General features: G+C 50.3%; 4 protein-coding genes across 4 annotated transcripts; 2 read left to right on the top strand and 2 right to left on the bottom strand.

Moving 5' to 3' along the window:
• Positions 1 to 1,582: 1,582 nt before the first annotated feature.
• Positions 1,583 to 2,629, top strand: LRP88_11782 (phosphotransferase family protein; the record flags this gene model as incomplete). Its single annotated transcript, XM_083248200.1, has 1 exon — positions 1,583 to 2,629. The coding sequence occupies one exon, from the start codon at positions 1,583 to 1,585 to the stop codon at positions 2,627 to 2,629; it is 1,047 nt and encodes a 348-aa protein (XP_083095630.1).
• Positions 2,630 to 3,408: 779 nt separating this feature from the next.
• LRP88_11781 (uncharacterized protein) lies at positions 3,409 to 4,698 on the top strand (the record flags this gene model as incomplete). Its single annotated transcript, XM_083248199.1, has 1 exon — positions 3,409 to 4,698. One exon carries the CDS (start codon positions 3,409 to 3,411, stop codon positions 4,696 to 4,698), a length of 1,290 nt encoding a protein of 429 aa, XP_083095629.1.
• Positions 4,699 to 8,980: 4,282 nt separating this feature from the next.
• LRP88_11780 (uncharacterized protein) lies at positions 8,981 to 11,339 on the bottom strand (the record flags this gene model as incomplete). The annotated part of the gene is made up of 4 exons (XM_083248198.1): positions 8,981 to 9,141; positions 9,199 to 9,446; positions 9,508 to 9,631; positions 9,692 to 11,339. The coding sequence occupies 4 exons, from the start codon at positions 11,337 to 11,339 to the stop codon at positions 8,981 to 8,983; spliced, it is 2,181 nt and encodes a 726-aa protein (XP_083095628.1).
• A 571-nt stretch (positions 11,340 to 11,910) lies between these two features.
• Positions 11,911 to 15,531, bottom strand: LRP88_11779 (uncharacterized protein; the record flags this gene model as incomplete). Its single annotated transcript, XM_083248197.1, has 5 exons — positions 11,911 to 12,707; positions 12,773 to 14,042; positions 14,455 to 14,849; positions 14,910 to 15,352; positions 15,410 to 15,531. 5 exons carry the CDS (start codon positions 15,529 to 15,531, stop codon positions 11,911 to 11,913), a joined length of 3,027 nt encoding a protein of 1,008 aa, XP_083095627.1.
• Positions 15,532 to 17,531: the final 2,000 nt, after the last annotated feature.

Here is a 17,531-nt window from a genome sequence, read left to right as displayed (position 1 = left end):
TTGTCTGGTACTAGCTGGTAAGCCAGAACCTGAAGTGAGCAAGGAGACGTTGGATATCTGGCAGAAGGCTGTCAAAGTGCACAACAAGGACTTTCGGTTACATTTTAATGTAGACGATCCATTTTCCTTGACTCATTTCTCGGGGGAATATCAAGAGGTGGATGTTAGAGAGAATTCCGTGTAATGAGAAGAAGCTATGCCCAGTTCAACGTTCACAACCCTTTCATCTGTGTCAAGTTCGCGTGTCATTACCTTCGTTTCCCCAATACTATAAGCGTATCAGCTCAACGTCAGTCTGTTCAACAGAGTTGTTGTCTTCCAAAATGACAATCTCCATCGCCCTGTGTAGGTTATGAATACAGCTCAAACCCCGTCAATCCGGATGCCATGTGATGCCCAAGAAAATAAGGCACCCGGCTCAAGTCTCATAACGGCCATTCCGATAGTTCAGCGATGCTTTTTTATGCAGGCTGCTCAGCCAGGTGCGACTCTAAATGAACAAGCACTGGCCCAAGAAGACTCGGTGTCTGGCCTCAAGAGAAGTGCCTTGGCGTTCAAAGCAATTGCACACACCGAGTTGACATTCTTAAGTGAGGCTGTCCCCAGGCCCCATGATGTCCTGTCGCCCACCTCCAGATAACCTACGATTGCAGATGCCACAGCCGAGATGGTCCGATATTAAGGCAGGCTGTGAGAAACCATGGAGAATGAGGCTCAAAGGGCCCCAGCTTATGTCGGCAGTGTCAGCATGGCACAGCCTACTCCCACAGTGTCTACTTCCCTCCTCTACTCAAGCCCATGCCTTTCAGTTACTTCTCAAGTTCTGACTCACATCCCGTTGCACACACAGAAGCTAGCACAACACCAGTCACAATGCCGAGGTTCCCCACAAAGCATCACTGTCCAATTTGTAAGAGTATCACCAAAACCATGTCCAAAGCAGGTCATTGCACCAAGCATCAGTGGACGTGCGCCAACGATCACAGCGAGTGGGTTCAGGGAAAGAATCAGGCGTGCGAGAAGTGTGGAAGAGAATATGACGACAACTGCGCCAGATGCGATGAATAACTCGTTAGTATACGGATTTGACGAACTCGTTTGGATATCATCAGGGTCTAATCATGCCTTCATACAGACGTTTTCCTGTTGGAATCCACGTGGCACGTTTGGCAGAGTTATGTGATGTGTTGTCTGTTTCAGATCCATAGGAGCTGGTAACATTTGACATTTCGTCATCAAGAAGGCGCGACACGGGATAGTGGAGAGATAAAGTGGGGATTTGATCTTTAGTATGCAGTAAATACTATTCCTTAAACCAAAAGTGCACCCACTAGTCTCGCAGTATGGGAACTCGAGATGTCCAAGGTAGTTAACCCAGAGCCGCGTTTTCAACAGCGCCGTGAATTTGTATGAGACCTGACCGCATTTCTCCGTTTTGGTCCATCTTCATCGATTGCTGACTAATGCTTAGATTGATTAAAGGTATCAGGCTGCGAGGCTTTGCTTTCCTCACGTGTTTATTTGTTTCCCCTCTCTCAGGTTTCACTCGTACACCGACATTCCTTCCCTGCTTTCAACAAAGATGTCTTCGTGCTCAAGCGCCGATGAAGAGTATGACTCTGACGAGCCACCTAAACTCGAGCTCAATATCAATAGCCTGAAAGATGTCGCCTCAAAAGTCTTACAGGCCCCCTGCATCAGTGCTCGGCCAATGGCAAGAGGCTCCTCACATGAAATCTTTGCCCTCGAGTTCCAAGAGTCAAGGACTACTTCATATCAGTCTCTGGTGCGCTCCAGTTACTCCTGTATAGCCGGCTTTGCTCGCGTCAGGGGGACTTCGGCCAAAGAGGAGAGCGAGATTGCCACCATCCGGTATGTCAAACACCACACCAGTATTCCTGTGCCAGAGATATACTACCAGGATCTGAACCCCGACAACGAGGTCGGCGCGGCCTTTGTGTTGATGGGAAAGCTCTCCGGCCGCCATCTTTATAAAACCTGGGATAATCTGTCACTCTACCACAAGAAGGTTGCACTTTCACAAATCGTATCCATCATCGTCCAGTTTTCCTCCCTTCGCTTCGACGAGATTGGATGTCTCACTGAGGACGGAATCGGTTCTCTCATTAGTCCTTGCTACGATTTCCCTCAAGGACCTTTCTCTTCTACACTTGACTATCTCGAGTCGTTTATCTCGCCTGATTCTGTGGAATCATCCGGGACGAAGAATCTTTTTGGACAGATTAGGGCGGAACTAGTCGAATACTCCGCAACAGAGACCACTTCCTACCTCGAACCACCGTTTTCAATTATTCATGCCGACTTTGACGCCCAAAACATGCTGTTTCTGGATGCCCCAGATGGCTCAGGGCCAAAGCTCACGGGGCTAATCGACTTTGAGTACGCTCACACTGGCCCAGTATACTTCCTTTATGAGTACCCAATCTTCATCCAGGATATCTCTTGGTCCAGTCACCTGTATACCAAGAATAAAGTCCTGAGGGCACATTTCGTGTCGCAGATCTTCAACTCTCTGCCGAGCCCACAGGAAAAAGCAACCTTTATCTCGTGCATCAATTCCAAAAGCTTCCTACTCAACGGCTTCCGGGATGCTTTCATGACCATATAATGTTCTGAGAGATCGCGAAAGAACTCGGCATTTTACTATCTTGAGTCATTAAAGGACGGGATGGGGCTCGCATACTCTGGTCAGGCCACTACAAACCAGAATACCATTCCAAAGAGGGACAGCCTGTGCGACCAATGAATAAAACCTTTGAAGAGCTGTTGGAGCAGTCGTTGGATACATGAACAATCCCAAACAGCGAGCCGTGAGAGGTATTCGAAGTTTGCATCTGCGTAGGGCACAGGGGTTGCGGTTGATATGAGTGTTCTTGTTTATTAAAGGATATTGGATCATTGAAGAATTAGAATTTCGGTTTACGGTAGCTGAAAGTCCCCTGGGTGAGGATAATATTGCGACTACTCGAGCTTGGGTCGGACTATGTTATGAGATTTTTCTTATTTTGATACGATATCAATGACCAGACCAGAAGAGGCTATCAGCCACAACAGCAAAAGACACTGTTACTAGTAGATGAATATCGACATTAAACCCCAATATTGTAAAACACCGTCGTACCTGTCCATCTGCATAAGACTCAGCACTAGTCAGCTAGCTGTAATAGGTCAACTATATCAACATATCTAACTATCTAACTACATAACTACCCGTTGACTCATGCGGGGCGAGCCCGGGCGAGCCAACTTAGCAAGCTAAGTTGGCCCCAAAAATCCGTGACAACCCCTCACCGTGCCGCGTCTGCATTTGCATGAATTTGCCCCTAAAAAACGCCAAAAAAGAGACACAAGACCGTGCAATCCAGTGACTTTGCGTCTATCTTCATTATGAGTGTCAACCCGAACCTCAAGGCCGCGAGGGAAGTGATGCAGTCACGGGCTAGCTTCGCTAGCCTCACAAGCCGGCCTCAACGCGCTTCTGCTTCCTCGCACGCTTCTTCCTCACGCATCACAAAGCCACTCTCTATCAGGGCCGCCGCAAGCAAGCATAAGGGCGCCAACCGAGGCGCCATTGAACGCCTGATCAAGAAGCTAGAAGACCCTGATTCCGTGAGGCCGCGAGGGCGGCCGCGATCCCTGACGGATGAAGAAGATGAAGCTATCGTTGCCTTCGTCATCTGGATGGAAAGATCCGGTTTCCCAGCTTCTAAACCAGAGATTGAGGACGCCGCCAACACTCTCCGCCTTCGCCGTGACCCAGAATCGAAGCCAGTCGGTCATTCCTGGTATGCCCGCTGGTGTGAAGATCATCCTGAACTGGGGAAGACGATCTTTAAGGCTGTCGAGAGGTCCCGTGAGTCATGGGAAGCCGGAGGCATCACCGACCTCAAAAACTGGTTTGAACAACTTGCTGAGACCGTCAGGACCTTCCGGATCGGCGCCTCTGAGTGCTGGAACGCAGACCAGGCCGGGATACGAGTCGGCTGCTTGCGTGAGCGGGTTCAGTGCCTCATCGTACGTACGAAGAGGAAGACACGCGCCCAGGTGCTCGACCCGTCGAACAGAGAATCCGCTACCCTTATCGGTACGGGCAGCGCTGCTGGTGACACGACCGCCCCTTGGATCATCTTCAGGACCTTCCCGACGCTAGATTATGCCTATGTGGATGCAAATCCACAGATGAGGTTCGCAAAGAGTGAAACTGCCTTCTCCAACGGTGAGATAACTATGGAATGGGCACAGGACTTCAACCGGCAGTCTTGGGAGAAGTCTGCGGCCGTGAAGCGCCGCGGGTTGCGATTTGAGGAGTGGTTTGGCTGTGATGAGTTTCTGAGAGACCCTGTGAGGAAGCATATTCAATATGACGTTCCTCCAGTCTCTCATGATGATGTTGATCAGGTCTTTCGGTTGCTTATTCTAGATGGCTTCACAGGGCACGGCATCTTTGCCTTTAAAGAGTGCTGCATCAAATTCAGCATTCTCGCTATTCCTCTGCCGCCTCATTCTACTCACTTTCTTCAACCGATGGATATAGGGGTCTTCCAGCCGATGAAGAATGCGCATCAGAAGATCCTCCGCCGGGCCCTACGCAAAGGGAATATCTCTTTCTCTCGCCTTGACTTCGTAAAGGGCATCCAGGTAAGACAAGCTATCTTTTCTGAGAAGATTAGCATCTGATCGCGGCCGTGCAAAGCAAATTGTCGATGCTGGATTCACCCCGAAGAATATCATCTCGGGCTTCTAAAAATCTGGCCTCTTTCCCCCTAACGCGGATCCCGGAGTTGCCTACTTGCTTAAGCAGCAGATGAAGGCGAAGAAAGCGATTGCTCCTGCCTTTGCCTCTCTTCTTCTATTAGAAATACGCTTCTAGCGCGCCTCTGACATAGCAAAGGAGGTCGTGGAGAAGTATCGCGATCTTCTGAGCTCTCTAACCCGTGCTGGCCTTCGCGAAGTCGGGAAAGTCGTCATAGAAGCCCGCCTCCTCGAGGAAACGGTCAAGATATATGTGGATGACCGAAGAAAGCGGATTGAGAAGCAGTATCATAAGAAGAAGAGGGGAAAGGGAGGTAAACCCGTGGGCGACTTCTCTCATAACATCAGCCTCCAAGAACTACGTGATCAGCAAGAGGAATTCCTTGCTGAGAGTTAGGAAAAGGAATATAAGCGGCAGATACATGCCACTCGCTCTATTCTTCTCCGCGAGATTAAAAAGCTCAAGGCGGCATGGCGGGAGAATAAGGAAGTTACTATTGACGGCGTCACCAAGAAGTTACAGTTCAAGAAATGGCTTGAACGCACGGGGAAGGATAAGGAATATCTATCGATGGATACACAACGATCTCAGATGACCCAATTACTCAACGAGAAGACTGACGGCTTCATCATAGATACACAGTTACCGCCGGAAGTCAGTGAGTCGATCCGTCAAGCAAATTATGCCCCGAAGCCTCTTAACGCCGTTGACTGGACCGCCCTCGCTGGAAGCGATGATACCATCGATTTCAACCTCGGCAGACCGGCTAGCGATGAAGAAGATGATGATGAAGAAGAGGAAGACCTTCCAATGATCCAAATACCTCGTCATCACGATAACAGAGCAACGCCGCCTCACGAGCGATCTTCGCCGCCGCTCACGCCTTCACGAGAGTCATCTCCATGGCCGGAAACCCCCTTCACGCCGTGCCCTTCGCGTCATCAGCCTCAACAACACATATCTCACGCTTGGAGGATCGATGATATGATCATGCAAGAAGAGGGCGCATAAGAAGCCATGGAGAAGGCCCTGGGGGACGCCGGTACAGCCAATTTTGTATGGGGCACCGTCAGGCACAGCAGAAGGGCCTGGGTGCACAAGCAGCAGCTTCTATAGCTAAATTCAAATGCCCTCTCTTTCATCATCACAAGGGGCCTCAATCTGCCCCAATTCGCAGCTTCATAATCACTTTTGACAGCATGAGAAAGCCGGAGGATGAAGAAGGTGGGGAATCACAGCTAAAATCGGGCCCCGCCGATGTCACGGATTTTTGGGAGTGTCGCGGATTTTTGGGGCCAACTTAGCTTGCTAAGTTGGCTCGCCCGGGCTCGCCCCGCATGAGTCAACGGGTAAGTGCCTAGGTGGCTGCGCCTAGTTGCCTAGCGCCTTACTATGCTTGACTTCCAAGGCAAGCCTTTCTATCGCCTATGTTATTCATATATCTACTCTTATACCCTTTCACCTCTGTCTCAAAACACTCCCATTAGTAGTGGTCTCTTCCAGAACTTTTCTACACACTTGAACAGACACTCTTACACCTCTATTAGCTGTAATGGACTTGCCCGCCGACTTGCTGCCGGTTCATTCCTGTCCACATTGCGAGAAGTACATACTCGACGCAAGCGCAGACGGCCGACCCGACATCCAAATCCACCGTCGATCGTGGAAGGCTATTGACCATGAGCTTACCATTGGCAGGCTCAGGGAGCTGGGACAGAGTGGCTGTGTATTTGGGGGGTCGATTTATTCCGACCTAACATGCTATGAATCGCCATCTGATTGTTCCCCTGCCCTGTATTCCTTTATCCCCCTGGGAATTCGATAAAACCCGATATCAGGCCGTCATGTTTGGAGTTTCATAGTCTCTAGATGACGATGATGAAAAAGAGGTCGATAAAGATTACGATCATCAGGACGGTGAAGACAAGACCCAATCAAGTGGCATAAAGGTGTACCTAAAAGTGAGACATGATTTGATGACAACTTCAGGTATTTGTCTCATGGGTATTGGTGACAGTGATGGCCAAGGCTGATCAGGTGTGCCTAGACAATGCTGCTTCGAACGTCATTCCCCGTCGTCCAATAAACCTTGATCCTGCGTCAGCAAGCTCGTTTGATCTAGCAATTGAGTAACTTCAGACATGCTTGGCTGATCATGCCAAATGCCTGAAGCCTAGTCTCAACTTCATGCCCAAGAGGGTCATCTCCATCAGCCAAAACCAGAGCGGATTTTCCCTACGCCTACTCAAAACGGAGGGTCTACTTGATCTTTATTGTACCTTGAGCTATTGCTAGGGCGGTGATCAAAAGATCAAAGCAACAAAGGAATCCCTCCCACAGTTGAAGGCTGGCATCACATTCGACAAGCTTCCAGCAACCCTCCAGGACGCCGTCACTATAACGCACGGACTGGGGCTTCGCTATTTGTTTGTGGACTCGCTCTGCATTCTTCAGGACGATGAGGAGGATATACACTTTCAAATAGCGCAGATGTCCGAGATATACAGCGAACCGGCCGTCACTATTCTTGCTTCTCGAGCTAAGGGTGTCGACTTTCCCTTTCTATACAAACGACAAAACTCATTTCCGAGCTTCCGATCAAGAGACAATCTTAAAAGACGTCGCCGAGGGGCCCTAACGGCAAGTTAGGGTCGGTAGTAGTACTTTCAAGCTACTCAAGTGGTAAAAAGAGCTCAGGACCTCTCGATTCTCGAGCCTGGGCTTTTCAGGAAAATATGCTGTCGGCACGCACTCTAGACTATGAGGACGACCACACTACTTGGCGATGCTCGACTATGAACAACTTGACCGATAGATAGCTGAGCACATTGGAGTTCTTGCATATGCTTGGTTTTGCATCGGTCCCTGAAGTTTTACGTCCTCGCTCGGCTGTAAAAGCGACCGGTGAGACTGAGTATCGTGATGAGCGACAAGGGCTTTTCCGGCAACGGCGCAGGCTCGTTAGCCATTACGCGCGGCTGGAGCTCTCATTTCCCGGCGATAAACTGCCAGCAATAAGTGCCATAGCTGGACGTATGGGCTCAGCCCTGGCAGATGAGTATCTCGCCAGCATTTGGAAATAAGATTTACCCCAGGACCTACTCTGGGACTTACGTCGTAGGTATTCCAGGTCCAAAAGGTTCAGGGCCCCTTCATGGCCGTGGGCGGCTATCGATGGTGATCCGTCCCGGATTAGTACTCTCAACGAGTCTCTCAGCCTAGAGGTGCTCGAGTGTCATACAGAACTTGAATCCCCAGCTTCACCATATGGTGCTGTAAAGGTGGGTATTTGGCCGTGGGAGGGCGACTGCGGTGGGTTGTCCTCTCAGGCATCAAGGGGCGTGTGTATGCCCAGGTGGGAAAGTCGGAGCCAACCGAGCCCGAATTTGCAAACCTTTTCCACATCGTGGAACCTGGCTGGGAAGGGACTGAAGCTTGGATTCCAATCAGCTTTGATGCAGTGGAGCAAGAGTTCCAAGACAACTCTGATATGGATATCATCATGTTGGAAGTGTGTGGGCATGAGTCTAGGCCTTGCTATGGGCTTGTTGTACGACCGGTTGGGCCCCAGAGGTTTTCAAGGCTAGGTGTCTTTAACTATTTGTATGGCCCAGAGTACCTTGATCAAGGTTTAAGTCAAGGATCTGATACTGATGGATGGCTAGAGGGGGCTGAAGAATGGGAGCCATTATATGAGAATTGGCTGCAGGGATTTGGAGGGTGCGACATGACGACTCTTACACTTGTCTGGATGATTCCCAGCTTTCACGAACTTGAGAACCCCTCGCGAACCGTCTTTTCGAGGAAGGTCACATTTGTTTTATTTTTTCAGAATAATCCTTGGCAAACAGGTAGACAGTGCAAGTAGCAGCCACGTAATCTGTTGGCTCTTCCGCTGCAAGGGTGACCAAAGCAGTGTCGTTCCTGGCCTTCTATGGGCGATCCTAGAAGTGCGGGCAGGAGATGGTCCCATTGGGCAACTTTTCGCCACGCGCTTTTGGCGTGGAAATAACAGAAAAGTTTGAGATGGAGCAGCGGGCTCGGTTTATAAAGTCCTTTGGAATAGCTTGGTCCGCCCATCGATGGTCCGCGGTCTCAGGGGCACTCATGTAGAGGGGAATTGACATTTTGAAGTCACCCAAGCTGATTCACGAGTTGCTCTAGCCTTTCTATGTTCTAGTAAACGGGAGCTTGAAATATACGTAACTAAACCTCGAAGGGCCCTTTATACATAAAGGGATGAGAGCCCGACCCATCGAAATTAACCCTAACGTGAAGTCCCACGCCCGTAGCGTTCAGGTCAAACCCAATGCAGGGATACATTTTCCCATACTTAAAGGTCTCTTCATGTCCCTCGAAAGCATTTCCTAACATGAAGTTAGTTCGGTGGATGGAAGTTTCTCATCTATGTGCTTGCAACTTACCCATGTCCAACCTCTTGCCATTGCGCGTGCAGAACCCATGTCCTGTATTTACGTTCAAGCAAACACCCAAAACGTCACCGGACTTGAATTTGCCAGAGTCTCCAAAGTCTGAGCTCGGAATGATTGGTTCAGTGACCGGATCGATGAGAAGCGCCCCATCGTCACCATGGTATCCCCACGATCCCTTGAACCAGCCTGGCATTTTATTATCGCCGTCGCTCAAGCCGCAGAAGCCGATCCCGAAAATTCTATATTGCATCCTAAGCTCTTATTCTTGGAGGCTGTGGCACGAAGTGAATTAACACTTACCGACTCGATGAATCTCGAAGGACCTCGGCCTCGAAATAGAAATGTTTTCCGAATGGGGAAATGCTGTGATCGCTGCGTATACACGCGCACCGGATATTCCGCGACGCCCCAATAACCTCGACATCTGCCAAAAGTTCGCTATTAGACTTTGAGTCTTGGGAGCAAAGAAAATAGAACAACATACCGTGTACTTTCGAGCAATGATCACGACCCTCCGTGGCGTAGGAAGTGACTTTGACGATCGGCTCAGAAGAAGTCCAGATCAGGGTCGTCGGCTCCATATGCTTGTGTTCCACGTTGGTGTCCAGAGGCTGTAAGTTGTCGACAAGGCTCGTCAAAGTTCCATCACGGTCGAAGCGTTTGGCGTAGTCCACTAAAGACCAGTTGTCTTCGTCCAGGCCTTGAGGGACATTTTTCCCCTTCAGAATCTGCACAAACTCGACATCACCAAGCAAGATCGCTAGATGATAAGGAGCTTTCAACTTCTTCCATCCACCTCGTTTTAGACCCACCGCGAGTTTGTTGATTAACTCTTGAGAGTCTGGAGCAGCTGCGTGATTGAAAAGCCCAGGAAAGTACCGAAGAGTCAAAGACGTATCCGTAAACGTCTCAAGTATATCGCCGATGATGCTGTGGAATACATTAAACAATGAAGAGGTGAACTGTTGAAGGTAGTGGAGTCGCTCTTTGGGGGTAGTTCGGTGATCCTTGAGTAACATTCGGGCGGCATCTTTGCGGTTACGGATCACAGATAGTCCCAGTGGCGTTTGCCCACTGCGATTCTCTTGATGAAGTTCTGCAGATGGTTGCTCAAGCAGGAGAGCCAAGCTTTTGGAATCTTCCAACGTGGCAGCATAGTGTAGTGGGGTATACTTGTCCCGCTTTCCAGTCTTGTTCACGTCAACTCGTTCACTGCCTTCATGTTTTAGCAGCTTTGCGACAATGTCGCTATGTCCATTCTCACAGGCCCATGAGATAGGTGTCTGATGGGACCGCGCGTCCTCGGTGTTGATGATGCTGGGCCATCGCTTCAGAATTTCTGGAACGATTTCAGAAAAACCACGTCTGCATGCCGTGACGAGCAGTGATTCTTTGTCGTCGTCGAATGGTTCCGTTTGCACCTGGCGTGGATCTTCGAGTCCTAAAAGATATAGTGCGACATTGTCTTTTCGCTCAATAGCCGTGTGCAGTGCAGTCCTGCCACGCGAATCTGTTGCCAGCAAGTTGCATTTGTTTGTGATCAAAAAGTCGACCATTTCTCGGCTACGAACATAGTGAATCGCAGCGTTCTTGCTATCGTCAACCTCATTAACAGAACCAGAGTCAAGTGCATCTAGTAGTACTCGGGCGACCTCGATGAGGTTTGTCCAGACAGCGAACATGAGCGCTGTATGGTTGCGAGAGTCTTTTGCCGATGGCTTCGCTTGCAAGTCTTTGATGAGTGTACCGGCCACGCTGGGACGGCCGCTCAAAATCGCGTAGTGCAAAGGTGTTAACCCGTCATTGTCCCGGGCCTCAACGTCGAACCCTTCCTCACGTACCAATGTGCGAATGTTCTCGTCGCTTGCGAACTCGACTGCAATGTGAACAAAGGATTTTCCGTCGTTGTATCGATAGTGAGGCTCCATCCCAAATTTCAGAAACAGGTCGAAGCTTTCCTTGCTTAGCTTGAATTCCATTTCGGTCTCATTGCTTGGGGAGTCATTGGCCTCTGAATGGTTGCTGTGTTGCGCCTGGACGGTGCTTTTCAGGCCCTTCTCTACCCACCTTTGCACAAAATAGTCGGCAGGACATTTCCCAGCATCGTCGCGCCCATCAGAGCGCGATCCCATTTCCAAGAGTTTGGTAGCAATTTCTTCATGCCCGAGCTTGCAAGCGATGTGCAGTGCTTGGCGACCCCAAACGTCTTTCTTTGTGAGAAGTGCCTTTGCTTCGTCTGTGGACATTGATTCAAGACAATCAAGACTCCCGCTTCTTGCTATTAAGTGAAGAAGTGTCATGCCATCGATACCACTTGCTTGAATGGCCCTCTTTCGACCCTCTTTGCTCAGCTGGGAGAATATGTGCGAAAGCCTGGAGGACCTTCCCGCCAAGGCAGCGAAGTGGATTGGACTGCGCCCTAAATTGTCAAGCATGCCAGGCAACCGCTCAACTACGCCCTGAGAAATTCCAGAAAGGATTTGAATATGAACTCGATCACTATCGACAATACAGTCATAGTGGTACGGAGTCCATCCAAAGATGTCACGGGCTTTTGCGCCCTTTCCTAGTTCCATAATAGATTAGGTTAGCCGAATTGACTATCGATAAACAGATACAAGCCAAAAGCCATGACTGACCACCTCTAAAGATTTGCGATGCGATGGGACCTCGATGCTGTTGTTTATGAGCCACGGCTGCTCATCAGGGTAGTTGCTTCATGCCACTCACGAGTCTGAGGTCAGAGGTTTGACACATCTCGAGGTGGCACTGTGTAAACCCCAAAATGTTCTTGGCAAAATCTTCATCTAGGCGACGAACCGGGCCTGCTGGATATTGAAGAACGTTGTAGAGTAATATGTGGCGGAACTGGCGGCGGTAAACGAACGCAAGCTTTTCCATGATAGTGGTGAACTTGGGCGAGAGAAGTTCTTGCGCAATTGCCCCGAGCTGGTCGCTCAGATCTCGCGGAGGCTTCATCTTTTCATCGTACGGCTCACAAGCAAAGGAAAGGAAGTCCATTGAGGCCACAAAAATGGCAACACCGAATTGGTCTTCCTCGCTTACCTTGTCTGTCTTGATCGTTTCAAGGAGCTTCTTGTGGCAGATGGCTGTTTCCACCCATCCCAGACCAGAGCCAACACGAGGCATGAGCTTGAGTATTGCCTGATTAGGCAAAAGGTTCCTGGAACTGAGTGCTGGGATCATGCAGAGAAGTATGTCGGTGGTGCTTCCTAGGCCGTAGGATTCCATTTTTCGGACAACTTTGGTGAGTTGACGGTGGCGAAGCTTGGGTCGTAGCCAGTTCTGGGAGAAATCGGATGAGTCGAACGTCTTGGGGCCCTCCATCTCTACCTCTTGTTGGATTTCATCGATGCCAGGATTGAGGCAGTTCCTCGGTAGGAATTCGACCACAGTCCACATGAAACTGGTGAAAAGGTGCTGCGCCAAAATGATGTGGAGGCGATCATTCGAGGTAATACCAAGCTCCCGCGCGGGACCTATACATGTTTGGATCGGTTTAGTTTTGACATGTGTGAGCGGGTTCAAGGCATGGGGTGCTTACCATCATGTGGCTTGTTGCCGTTGAAACCAATCACAATATCAACATCACTGCTCCTCGCTCTGCTCCAAAGCCGCTTCTTGCCGCGGAAACCAGTCACAAAATCAGCATCACTGCCCCCTGCTATGCACCAAACTCGTCCATCGCCCTCGACATCGCTGCCATCATCGCTGCTATTGTCGTCGCCTTCTGCCACAGAATCACTCTGCTCAGCGACAATGCTATCAACCCACCAAGAGATATCCCGCTTGAGTACCTCATCATTCAAGTTGTCCCCAATGATACGGCCAAAACTGCGCCTCGAGTCATCGCCAACCTTGATGCGCCTCCAATCAGGCGATGGCTTGCCAGAATTCTGCGCGAGATCTGTGACTGACCTGCCTTTTCCCAAGCCCCGTCGAGCATCCCTGCACTGTTGTGCATCCTTTTCATCTTTGGCCTTCTTAGCCTCGATGCTGGCCATCCAGATAGAGAGTGCCGCATCAATCTTGGCAACATCCACTTCCCACTTGCCATCGGAGGCCCTTCGTGCCACTGGAATCTTGACCCTGTCTGAATCTTCAGACACGCCAGTGGAGGTGAGTTCTGTGGCTTCAATCCGCCAGTTCACGTGCAAGAGTGGCTCTTTGTTTTCATCCTCTTCCGTAGAGCGCGGCGAAAAGCTGTTCATGAAAAGCTCAATGGACTGTGATAAGGATAGAGCGCTCTCTGTAGACTTGGATGTGAAGTGGCATAAGTCGCCTAGTCTCTCCCGCACACGGATGAGTTGTTGGCTCGATGATGTTTCGAAATCTGGGCCGGTTGTACTCTTTTGGGATACAGTACTGGAACTCTGTCGTGCTGACTTGGAAGTGGCACTGGTGGTCGCTCCGTTCTTCAGTTCCGACTGACTGGTAGGCGTTGGTTGAGCAAAAAAGGCATTCTGTTGCTTTGGATCCGCAGTCCTGACTCTCCATCGGCAGAAGTCGCTTGGTAGCTTGTTTCCCCCGTAGTTCTCTTCTCCTTTTCTATGCTGATGGGAGGTTCGAATCTTTGGATAGAAAACGAGTTGTGTCGCCAGAAAGTCGAGCTCGTACCCTTCAAGCGCAGGACAATGTGCCGGGACCTTTCCTAGGCGTCTGCGGATGCTGGCTCGAATGAGCGCCATGATGAAGATAGCTCCGAGTTGAGCAATAGAGCAAGGGAATGCAAGGCCACGGAGGCCCATGAACTGAGCAATAAACCCAAGGCCTGCCGCAAAAGCGGCGCCAACAGTAAGCCACTGCCAAAACCCCTGAAAGTGTTAGATACAACACTCTATCAGTTGCAAAATGATGAGATGAGAAAAGACATACTTCATTTTTCCCGCTACTACTTGAGTGTGAGCCTCCAGAGGCCGAATCGTCACTTGGATGATGCTTTCCAATGTCATCATCCCGCCTCGAGGTAATGACCCGACGCTTCGGGCCAGCCAGTATGATGTAACCTTTGAAAGATTGATCATTTACTGTCTGGTATCGTTGGATCCATATGAGTCGAGGGGCATTCTGCTGTGGCTTCGCTTTCTCTCCGTCCGTCTTCGATCGTGCACCGTTCACTGCCTCCCAGGAGTGTTCAATAGTGCTGTGTTCGACGATGAATGAACAAAGTCCCGTGCCAATCGAGAGCAAAAGAGAACCAGCAGCATAGCAAGGAAAACCGTAAACTTTGGTCTCGAAGAGGCTGGAGGATCCAGTCTTCAGGCGATAGGCTGTCGTAGCTGCGATGACAATCAGGCCGGCTTGGAGAAGGACAGCGGCGACGGCTGCCAGAATGAGCTCGTGCCGCTTTTTCAGCGTATTTTGATCGAAGTGATCGGATGAAAGATTTAGCTGAAGATTCGGTGGACCACTGAGGGCCGGCTCTGCTTGGGGAGGGAGAGGGGGGTGGCCGGATTCAGTGGAAGCAGTCCCTGCACCCTTTTCATCTCCTGGAGGTGTCGGAGACGCGGATCTGAATAGATCCTTTATCGTGCTAAGGGGATGCCGCCATAGGCGACGGGAAAATGCCAAAGCTGACTCAGAGCATTCTTGAATCATGGCCGCACTATCACTAGAGCAGCCTTCAAGGGCATAGCTGTTAGCGAACAAGATCAACAAAGTACTGTACGGCTTTTACACACGTTTGCACACCATCAGTTTAGACTCTCCTGGCTCTCTTGAAGTCGCAGTCCGAAGAGAATGGATGCCACACGACTTGTCCTCGGGCTCTTCACCGGCATCATCGGACTGTTTGTACTTCTCCTCGAGTGCGTCATACTCATTCGGGAAAATGAGAAATTGCTCAATTTTGGGTTTACCCATAGCCCGGACGATTGAATTGCCATTGAACAGTTCGCAGACCTCGCCAGATGTGGAGGACATCAGCTCGATTTCCGCAAGGGCACGGTTCTCCCTCGCGCGTCCAACAAAGGCCTTGGCAATCTGCATGCCCTGGACCCGGATGGCGGCCGTAATGGCGGTAATGATGCCCAAGGGCACCATTGCAAATATGAGGTGGTCAACCCATGTCAGGCTCTCGCTCATGAACTGTTTTGCAAAGGCGTCTCCAAAAAGAGCAAGGATTCTGGTAATTTTGTTGGTCAGCCGAGTGCATTCGTGAAGTGATGGTAGGTAGGCCTACGGTGCAACATCTGTGAGGAGATTAAAGGCGAATTCGGCATCGTCTGCTGCAGAAACAGTAGTCGCCAGAACTGCCAACAGCAGCAGGCGAACGCCCGTGGTCGTCGCAATATGGTGAAGCATCAGCACTTGAAGCGAAGACGTGTAAATAATTGGTCATAATGTGTGAAATTAAGGTGACAAGGGGAGGTAAGGATGGTCGCAAGTTTTTGTCCTAGCGGCATGCCTCACAGTCGCTTAACAATCAGGGTGCCACGTCTCATCTGCAAGTCTTTGCACTTTGCCCGTGATGCGCTAAACATTCATTATTCAGAGAATCTGATAGGTTCAAGGTGTAGAGCGATACCAATAGGAATCCTGGTTTGAGGCAGGAAATGGAGTTGCCGGGATGATGGCGTCCAGTATTAAGCAGCCCCCACCCAACCCCCCGAGACAAGACTCCTGCCAATAAAAGTAATTGGCGGGCAAAGGTAAGCGCGAGCCTGCTTTTCAGCTGGCGAGGGTCCTTCTAATTTGAGGGCCTGGTTCATGTCAGCGCCTTTCCTAGGTCGCGATTGGCCCAACGGCGAGGGAAAACCAACATCCAATGTTGTCCTACACAGCATGCAGGAAACCAGTTGTGCATCAAGCTAGCCAATCCCGAGTTACGTTATCTCCGGAGGTGAAACTGGAAATTTTTAAATAATATATGCTCGCCGCATGTGAGCCTAACTAGATATTACATAACCGAGTTCGGTCGGGGACTGTCGTGTGCGAGTCGAAGTACCGAGGCTCCAGACCGGTTGGATAAGGGAATAGAGAGAGTAAAGGTACATAAGATGGGTGGGATTTATAGGAATAATCAGGAATACTACATCTCGTTACCTGCCTTCTAGAAGCTCTATAGCCGAAGGCTTCAAGCATCCGGTTCAAGGAACCCTGGTTCATGTAAACCCTTTAACAGAGGCCACAGCCAAAGGAATTAAGGGATGCGGCGCCGACGAACCCAGGACAGCCGGTGTCGATCATTCAAGACCCCGAGGCAGCATGTCTTATCACGGGTGTGGCCAATCTTGTGACAAATCTTGCAGCTCTTTCTGACAATATCAGGGCAAACGTACCCCCAGTCAGCAACGATCTAAGCAGGTTGGAGGCACTCCTGTCCGAACTGGCTGACGGCGTCGATAACGATCTCAAAAGATGTATGAACACATACGCAGAAGCTTACCTTGCAAACAATCTATCCGTACAAAGCAAGTCACCGCAGGAAAAGCTCAAGGTCGTCTTCACAGAAAAGGACATCAGGGCCCCCAAGTACTTTCATAGAGGCAAGGCCGAAACTACCTCGCCCATAATCCCCGGTGCAAGCGGTTAAACAACATGGCTGCGGTAAGTGCATTCCGACGGCGAGTCTCGAAGGTGGTCGACTACATGAGGCATATCCAGGGTCGATGTGCCTACTGAGAAGGAGGGCGAGCTACTCAAAGGCGCGAAGGGTGGTGTAAAGTGGGTGTATCTCTACCACCATGAGATCACTCGGGCTGATTTCATCAAACATGTTTCTCAATCCTGTTCCTATTCTGTTGCCAGTGATTGTATACAAGGGCTGAACATGCCGACATGTCAGCCCCCTTTGAGACCGAGGCACTGAACGTGTTGCTCTGGGAGAGTCGAGAGGTCTTTTAGGGTCAGGAACTGAGAAACAGAAAACAGAACCTCTGATCGACAAAAGGCAGCTCTTGTCCTACGCCAGGCATTGTCGTATTGGCTGCAAGAGTCCGGGCACGGGCCGAAGGTGCGCGGGGAAAGACAAGACGGGCAGGTCAAGAAGCTACTTGTGGGGTCTCCACGCCCAGAACTGATCTCTGAGGGCCCGTCAAGGACCAAGCAGGAGGCAGGGGAATCAAGAAGGTAGGTAAGGTGACGTGAAACAGGGATGATCCCCTTGTCAGAGAAATCATCTGCAAATGCCCGAAAAATGATCTACCCCCCACATCTTCTTCCCGCTCGGCTATGACCCAGATTCTCGGTCCGGCGCCGGTCCGCCTGCTGGTCCGCCACGACTGAGGGGAGGCGGAGCTTGGCCAAGCCAAGAAACAACGTGTAGCATGGCGGGCGAGGAAGGCTAATGTAGTCTAAATAAG

The sequence above is a fragment of the Fusarium phalaenopsidis genome (assembly GCF_050370095.1).
Source record: "Fusarium phalaenopsidis strain FUZ10S chromosome Unknown contig_32316, whole genome shotgun sequence".
NCBI classification, from domain to species: Eukaryota; Fungi; Ascomycota; class Sordariomycetes; order Hypocreales; family Nectriaceae; genus Fusarium; species Fusarium phalaenopsidis.
The sequence above is the reverse complement of the archived record's forward strand: the minus strand, read 5'-3'. Positions and strand labels throughout refer to the sequence as shown.